The 9,050-nt window shown below is 40.2% G+C and overlaps 1 protein-coding gene across 1 annotated transcript; it reads left to right on the forward strand.

The window, feature by feature from the left end:
* The first annotated feature begins 54 nt into the window (after window positions 1-54).
* Window positions 55-8,995, forward strand: LOC108667391 (aldehyde dehydrogenase 1A1). The gene is made up of 13 exons (XM_018154410.2): window positions 55-385; window positions 1,523-1,611; window positions 3,559-3,663; window positions 3,869-3,970; window positions 4,397-4,562; window positions 4,945-5,225; window positions 6,127-6,256; window positions 6,543-6,727; window positions 7,089-7,253; window positions 7,765-7,922; window positions 8,211-8,285; window positions 8,415-8,466; window positions 8,869-8,995. Exons 2-13 carry the CDS (start codon window positions 1,564-1,566, stop codon window positions 8,884-8,886), a joined length of 1,485 nt encoding a protein of 494 aa, XP_018009899.1. The 5' UTR covers window positions 55-385; window positions 1,523-1,563; the 3' UTR covers window positions 8,887-8,995.
* The last annotated feature ends 55 nt before the right edge of the window (window positions 8,996-9,050 follow it).

Genomic DNA, 9,050 nt, shown 5'->3' on the forward strand with positions numbered 1-9,050 from the left:
TCTAAAATTTATGAATTCTTTGCCAAAATACTAATTTTTCGGCAACTAATCCATATCGCAGTTCAGTCGTCAGGTCGTTGATTATCACGTTTTCGGATTCTACTATTTGATTGAGCTGTATTTTCGAAATTATTCAATTCACCAAAAGTTTCCTGTAGTGCACGATGTGATTTTCTGCGCAACTAGCGTTCAAGGTCAACAAGATAGAGTTGCTGGGGTATCGCAGCTGAACTGTTCATTGCTGCCAACCGAGAGCTCTGAGTGGCGAGTGGAGCCGATAGTCAGTTCACAGTTGAGCTGGCACGTTGAACGGTTGAAGACTATCAGTTGCGTACTGGCAGCGTATCGTGCGGTTCGCAGCTCCTGTTAACTCTTCTCAAACACGGTAAGTTGGACTTTTCTCCGTGTCGGGCTGTGCATTGCTATCTAAGCTGCGTTGTACGTTTCTTTTTCTTTGCGAGATGCATACGTTATCCCCTCGTATAGTTTGGTTGTACAAGAATACATTTGGATGTATTCTTAAGTTGTTGCAATCAGTTAGTTGCTACTTGCTAGTGACTTGCTACTACTGTCGGCAACACGTATGTCGCAAACGAACATGGTTGGTTCCCTATCAATTCCCACTAGAGTGACTAGACTATACTATATTGGTTCGAAATAATATTATCGTTCCGTATAGTATAAAAAATGTACGAACTTTTGCAATCGTTCTAAAAAGTTCTGGTATATTTTATTTTACAATATATAACATTTTCATTGAAATGCGGTGCTTCAAGTATATAATACGGTTACTACGTCTACGGTAGAAGCTAATGCGCCAATTACGGTAGTTAGTAGAAGCGTTAGAGTACATACGCGTTGTTGAGGCTTGAGACGATAAGAGACCTTGAAGCTGTAGTCACTACTTCAGCTGGGCTGGGCCGCTGGTAGTAGCGTGTGGAGCTAATTTCGGGAAGTGGCGACAAGTTACATTTCATCAATAAACTTAGCCTGATGCGGCAAGCAGCATAAATTCAACTTGAATTAATCTTTCTTTAATATTTTTTTAAGTGAAAGCTTTTAGAAAACACACATTCTGTAGCTTTTCGACTTTTGCCTTCAATTTGGGTGACTTTTGAGGCATTGGAATTGTGACGCAATTTTGAGTATTGGAGCAGTAAATTCTTTTTTCATAATCACAAATGGTCTTTGAAATTTGTCGCCTCTCAAGTCCTGCAATCGGAAATTACCTTTTTGTTACTATATTCACGGTATATTGTACCGAGTCTCTATATATTTAGTCGATTCGATTAGGGAATCTACACTGTAGTATCTGATAACCGATTAAGACTCCCTATTTTAAGCCTGAAAAGTATTGATTAAATAGAAGACATGGAATTAGAATCGTCATTATAGCTCCATCTACACTTTCTATTGCTTTTTATGTTCTTATCACGAATTTGTCTTACTAGCGTTAATATTTCGCCCATTGTGTGGATAGGGTTCAAAATTCAAACAAACTAATTCAGTTTTTCTCATTCAGGTTAGATTTTGAGTTTTCTACTGCCAATTGGAATTCTCACCATGTCGAAGATCGAGCCCATACGTAATCCTGCAATAAAATTCACACAGGTGAGGAATGATACCCAAGTAAATTCGATGAAACCCAAGTGAGGATATACACGAGTCTGGCAATTGCAAATTTCGTTAAGGCCCGTTTACACTAGGGGCAACACACGAGAGTCAAGTGCCTCAAAGCGCATGCAGAGGCGCTTTGCAGCCTCTGCATGCGCTTCTTGACCGATTGACGAGCTAGCGATTGACAGGGGCCATGCCTCATGCAACACAAGCGATATGTTTTTGAATGTGCTACTTCTCTAATTATGATGCCTATGCTGAGTTCTCGTTTACAAATGGCATAGTGCGCAGAATGACGGACCGCAACACATCCGAGAACAATGGCCCACAGCTCAAATTCGGTGACACCCATCCTCATTGACGTCTAGGTGGCAACTAGTGTTCAAAGCGCGCGGTCTCAAACAACCGAGTACAAAAGTAGTGTAAACGGTTGTGCGCGGTGAGGCACTGCAGCAAACGACTTAAAGCGCATGTTGTTGCCACTAGTGTAAACGGGCCTTAAGACTGAAGTATTTCCTAACTAAGCACACATCAAAATTGTTTTCTACGACGGTCAATGTAAAATAGTACTCTGCTTTAACCTCACTTAGGAAATTTGTATGAAAAAATTTGCATACGCACGTTTTTCATCTAAGAATAGCTAGTTCTACGGCTGAAAATTTGGGTGAATATGAACTTAAATCTCTAATTGTGAACCGATACTGTATGCTCTCGAAGTTCCTGTGTGCTTGTGATGTTAACTGTCGTCTGTCGGATGACCTTGCGAAATAAAGTTGACGGCTTGACGCTATGAAGAAGTGATTTCGGATTTAACCCTCTACAGCCGTATGTCACTCTCCGGAAACATAGCTTGCAACTTAAATTATACGTAAGCTATTTAGTGTAGCAACCTGGGGACGTTTGTACGAAACAGAACAATTTAAAGTTGTCGTACGTGGCGGTAACCATCAGTGCAAGTCATTTTGCGCTCACTAGAACGTATCCTTTTAAGAAGTAGGCTTGTTACAATATTGCCCCGGTTTCTCATGTCAGGCGGTAGAGAGTTGAGTAAAAATTTGATAAAATGGGTAAAAAAAGTAGAAGTTTCTTTCTTGTATTTTATTTCAATTATTGACCGGTACTTATTTTCATCAGGGATCGTACGTAGCGTCTCGGTCTTTTCACAAAGTATTCCTGCTAAAGTTCTGGTATTTATAGCCCATACGAACCACCTTGTTGTGTCTTGGATATCACTAACCTGATGTGCCTGGGCAATAACTAACTTCGTCGGGACTGGTAGCTGCTGCATCATCCGAGGCGATCGTTCAGTACTTGCGTTGACTATTGTGCAAACTCATTAATATGGGCAAAGGGAAACTTGGAAAATCCAGTTTTTTTAGATTTAATCAGATTTCAGGGAGCCGGTTAACGTGGATTTACTCAGTTTGACACTGATTGACACGAGTGGGCGCAGGTTTATAACCCTACTGCAAATGTATAACTACGAACAAAGGACTCTGTTCATGCCGTCGAGTCAACTCCCAGACGACAGCTCGAACAACCGTTTATTACACGACTGAGTGTTTTCGGGAATAATTCTTGTACCGGGATAGATAGAATTGTCGGTGTCACTGGTCTCGTTCAACTGACCGCTCTAGCTATCGTGTCAATACAAGACGTTTGGCGTCGCATATGGAGAACAATTGCACGTCACGTATTCAGAAATTGCATTTCCTGTCAGTAACGTATGGCTCTGATTTTCTTTGCTTCACTTGTAATGTATAGCGTATCCAGCTGTGACGTACGGTACCTATATTTCAAATGTGCCATTTAACTAATTGGAGTGTTCCAATAATTGTTAATTCTGAATGTTGCGGTTGCAATTAAAATATTATTGAAATTGAGAAAATTAAATCGATTTTTTTTAAATAGTAACTAATTTATATATATTGCCATTCGCAGTTGTTCATCGAAAACAAGTGGCAGAACAGCTCGGATGGCGCTACCTGCGACGTCATTAACCCGGCCACAGAAGAGCTGATTTGCAAAGTGCAGATTGGAAACGAGGTGAGAAAACGAATCAGATGAAACGTGTCTAGTAACTAGAGTGATGTTCGAACATGCCAATATTTTTACCTGTCATTTGCTTTAATGCAGTCTCATTGATTTTTAATAAAGTTGCCACTAAACTGGGTTAGATTGAGCGTTTATTCCACCTGTAGTTGAAGATTTATGATTTGGTTAAGATTTTAATTTAATGATTTTGTTTCAGTCTGACGTGAACGCTGCGGTTGCTGCCGCTCGTCGGGCGTTCCAGCCTGACGCTCCTTGGCGACTCATGGACGCATCGCAGCGAGGCAGGCTCATGGAGAAGGTACGTTTTTTTCTTTTTCTTACGTAAAATTTGATACAATCCCAAATAATTTTTTGAATGGGAGGCAAAATTTCCCAAATTCTGCCTAAAATGTCTCTTATAAAATCTCCTATTGAATCCACTTTTGAAAAGTTTTAAAATAATCGTTCGTATTTATGCAGGTAATAGGTAGGGATCAACTATTTGTCGGTCAACTTGCATCATAGTATTGGTTTAGCTTCAGTAAGTTCTATCTTCATGTCAAAATGCTCGAAGACGATGTCTAACGCCAAGGCAGGTATCACTTATTTACGCACATTATGCAAAAATTAAGAGCGAAATTTTTTAATTATGGTGCCACATGCTGTTGTTGTTAGGAATTATGTATGATATACCACAAATTTGTGGTATACTTTGAGAAGTAGCGTACAAGTTTTCTGCTAACAGCTGTGTGACCTGATCGAGCGCGACCGAACCTACCTGGCCAGTCTGGAAACGATCGACAGCGGCAAGGCCTTCAGCAACGCCTACGATGAGATGGGATACTCCGTAGACTGCCTGCGCTACTACGCGGGCTGGTGTGACAAGATCCATGGCACCACCGTGCCTTGTGGTCAGTTGGTGTAGGAACGCTATAAGTCGTATCCAGCCCTTGTAGTCGGTTGTTGTTGATTTATTAATAATCTTTCAAGCCATTGAGTTACTTGCACCTCATTCTTATAGTTACTTGATCCTTTTATCGTTATTGTGTTTTACTCAGACATTTACTGACGTCATCAGAAGCGCGGTCGTGTGCTTATCATTGTCAGAATAAATTTTGAAGTTGGATATCAGTTCCGGTAAGAGTTCAGTAATAAGTTTACAATATCCGGTAAGCGTTTGGTAATTGTGTGGTAAAAAGCTTACAATATCCGATAAAAGTTCAGTTAGTGTGTGGTAAGAAGTTTCCAATATCCGGTAAGAGTTTGGTAATAAGTTAACCCACCCTGTAACAGATGGCGAGTTCGTATGCATGACCCGACGAGAGCCTGTTGGTGTAGTGGGCCAGATCATCCCGTGGAACTATCCTCTCATGATGGTCGCCTGGAAGTTAGGTCCTGCGCTCGCTACTGGCTGCACTATCGTCCTCAAGCCCAGCGAGCTCACGCCCCTGAGTGCCCTGTACGTCGCCAGCCTCGTGGCCGAGGCGGGCTTCCCTCCAGGGGTCGTGAACATCGTCGTCGGTTACGGCGTAGGCGTCGGCACGGCCATCACCAACCACCCTGATGTTGACAAGGTGATTTCTTCGGGTTTGGTTGAAAACGAAGCCATTAGAGCAAGGTTGAGTGTTACAGGACAACAATGGATCGAGCAATTATATCTATGCATTTCTTCAATCGAATTGAATTACAAAATGATGATTCACATCACCAATAATTGAATGTTAAATTCCCTCTTTTATATAATACTTAAATTGTTATTTCAATTGTTTTTACTTCATTTTACTGAACTTATCTTTCTCCACACATTTTTTAATGTATTAAAAACATTTCAGCAATTTTTGCTCTCAGGATTTATCGCTATAAAATATTTTCTTGGTCAGAGCGTTTCATATATTTCTTAATGATTATTTCTCACACTTTATCCTTCTAGTTTTGTTCATTTTAACGATTTTTGCTCTCAGGATTTCTTGCTTTTTGTTGTTTCTTGTTAATGCCTTTTATTCATATTTTATATCAACTAGTTAGTTTTTACTTATAATCCATTTTGAGTTTGATTAATATTATTCTATATTCTATAATAATATTTAAATGAAATTGCTTTCGACGCCTGAGAATGTTTTGCCTGGCACAATCGTCATCATGGCTCGCATGTTGCATATTTTATGTTGCTATATTCTTATGCAATTATTATTGAGAGTCTGCAGTAACGCAATTCTGAGAGTTAGGGTACGCACACAGTGAAAGCAGGTTGCCAGCGTGCTGGTTACCTGCTCAGGCTGGCGCCTGAATACAGAAGCCTATTCGTACAGGTTTTCACTGTGAACACTTACATTATTATCCTATGTTCATTCTTGAGGCAGGCTGGAGCAGGTTGCCCGCGCGAGCAAACCTGCTTTCACTGTGTGCGTACCCTTACTCAAATATCTGAGAGTTATTATTGAGACTATAATCACGAATATGGATTCTCGTCTTAAGGTTGCGTTCACGGGTTCGACGGCTGTGGGTCGTGACGTCATGAGAAGCGCGGCCGTCAGCAACCTCAAGCGATGCACGTTCGAGCTCGGCGGCAAGAGCCCCCTGGTCGTGTGCGAGGACTGCCACGACTGTGAGATATATTATATGCTCAGATCTCGCTTCACTTTTGCTTTGAATTCGTTCGGAGTTGTATTTATGTAACGTTTTTTTTTATTATTTAAGAACACGGTTTATTTAGTCACTGTAATTGAACAATTTGACAACCCATTTGACTAGTTTATACGGGACATTTTATCTTGATCGCTTACCACTTTTCTTTTAATAAGCATGGTTTATTTCAGTCTGCTCATACCAATGTTATGGTCAATGAACTTCACGCACCTCGAAGAAATTTTCCAGCGAAAGTTTCATTCCAGTGGACGAGGCAGTGAAGATCAGCCACAACGCCATTTTCGGCAACCACGGGCAGAACTGCTGTGCCGGCTCCCGCACCTTCGTGCACGAGTCCATCTACGACGAGTTCGTCAAGAAGGCCACGGAGCTCGCGAAGAAGCGCGTGCTGGGAGACCCGTTCGCTGCTGACACGCAACAAGGGCCGCAAGTGAGGCGAATATTACTGAAATACATTTGGTTGTAGTCTGCAGTATTTTTCCGCATTAATTGCATTAATTTAATATAATTAAATTTATTAAAGTAACAACTACTACCGCAAGTGCAGCAATTTGTCTGTTTTACCTTAAGTCGTTCCCCGTTTTAGACTATTTTTTAAATTTAATAGTGTTCCTCTGCTAATATTAACGTCTTACTACAATGCACGTAGAGTAAGACTGGTAAAAATCTTATCGCCTTAACTCGATAGTTGCCTATTTATATTATAATAACTAACCTCGTGATTGTATTCTGTTTCGCATTCTGTTCATTATGCCGGTATTTTTATTTTAGAGAAATAATCTTGATTTCAGGTCAGCCAAGTTCAGATGAACCGAATCCTGAAGTACATTGACTCGGGCGTGCGTGATGGCGCCAAGGTGGAGTTCGGAGGTGCTCGCTGGGGGAACAAGGGCTTCTTCGTCTCACCCACCGTCTTCAGTGGCGTCACTGATGACATGACCATCGCTAAAGAAGAGGTACGGCCATCCTCATGAGCATTTCTTATGTGTGTTGGGTTATTACAGTGATGCTTAGAGATCCGAACTTCATGAAGTGTACTGGCATCAATTGTTTATTTGTTCAATTTGATGGCTAGAACCAAGCGCTTGTATGACGGGAAATAATAGGAATGCAAAGCATATCTTTTATTGGCTTGATAGGAGTAGTCTTTATTTTGAACAATACTGATTAGTAATCTATACAGGACTTGCTTTGAAGAATACTCAAGGAATTATTTTGCATTTGACTTTTGTTTAGCGTCGGTTTACGTTGCTAACACCATTCTTGAGTAAATCCCAATTTTCCTCATTAAATCTATGTAATTATTCCTAGATAAGAGTTGTATGCAAATATCTGTCAACTCGCCGAATTTATAATTATTTTAACATAAATAATGAACTTAGGATTTGAGATCCAGGTTGCCATTTTTATTCTCCACACTCGTATCTTGGTGCTTCATCCCGTGCTTAACATGCACGCATCCTACAGATCTTCGGACCCGTCCAGTCTATCCTGAAGTACTCCTCCTTCGATGACGTCATCCGACGCGCCAACGCCACGAGCTACGGCCTCGCCTCCGGTATCCTTACAAAGGACATCACTAAAGCGCTCTACTTCGCCAAGAGGATCCAAGCAGGCAGTGTCTGGTGAGCTTTATTTATTGTTTCATTTGAGAACTGTTCTGATGATTTAGTTCAATATGAGCGACTATGATGTCGAGGCCAAATCTGTTAGCGAGATTTGTTATCAATATTTTGCGCTATATTTTTCGTGTCCCTTTTCTAATCATTCGAATATATTTTTCAATACCTCAACATAATTGTAATATTACGTACAAAGTGATCTGTTATTATTAATATCACTGCTAAACGTAATTAAAAACAATTTTAAGTGTTATTTTAAATAATAAATGTCCAGCTCGGAACGTTTTCCAGGGTGAACTGTTATGACGCTGTTCTAACACAAACGCCGTTCGGTGGCTTCAAACAGTCTGGTCACGGAAGAGAACTGTAAGTAGCGCGCACACATTCTTCGACAAGTTTTTATTTATTTCGATTGTGTAAAATCTATTTGGCAATCAAATTATATTCTGTTTTGCTCATAATTCTTTTGCATCAACTTATCTTTACGTCTGGCAGGGGAGAGTCTGGCTTGGACGAATACTTGGAAGACAAAACCATAACGATCAAGGTAAGCACCATAAAACCTTGGACAAACTTCAACGTAATAAGTGGCCAATTGAACATAATTCAGTTTTTTTCATTTAAAAGGGATGAAGCTACCATTCTTAAATTATTTGTAATAATAAATCCGCTCGTGCAAGTGATCCCCTTGAGAGTATCAAGATGAAAAATAATTTAATAATATTAATGAGCTAAGTTTTAAAGAATTTAGTAATAATTTGATTTTTTGAATCCTTGCTTCGTCCTACTTAATTTCTTCAAATACTACACAAAGTACATCAAATTGTATACTTGGAACAAACGTGTATCTGCACAGGCAATTTTTTAGCGCGTTTGAAATTGTCGTTGATTGCGATGTCGTGTAGTTTATTTAGGGAAATGTGTAACGTCATCGGATTGTGTTGCACAGGTACCAGCCAAGTTGTAAGACGTGAGGCGAGACCAGAAGAATGAGACCGGGGCGTCCAAGTACTGTCAAATAAAGCATCATTGCACGGCGTTGGCCAAGTTGTTCAAAATAAAATTTGAAAATGAGATTTCATTTATTACTAATCTCTGATAGTAAGCATATTGGAATAAATAACAATTTGC

Source organism: Hyalella azteca, unplaced genomic scaffold (genome assembly GCF_000764305.2).
Source record: "Hyalella azteca isolate HAZT.00-mixed unplaced genomic scaffold, Hazt_2.0.2 contig12318, whole genome shotgun sequence".
NCBI lineage: Eukaryota > Metazoa > Arthropoda > Malacostraca > Amphipoda > Hyalellidae > Hyalella > Hyalella azteca.

Coding starts and splice junctions, on each gene's coding strand:
- LOC108667391 (XM_018154410.2), top strand. CDS start 1,564: ATGTCGAAGATCGAGCCCATACGTAATCCTGCAATAAAATTCACACAG. Junction 5,226..6,126: donor ACCACCCTGATGTTGACAAG/GTGATTTCTTCG, acceptor TCTCGTCTTAAG/GTTGCGTTCACGGGTTCGAC. Junction 7,923..8,210: donor ATCCAAGCAGGCAGTGTCTG/GTGAGCTTTATT, acceptor AACGTTTTCCAG/GGTGAACTGTTATGACGCTG.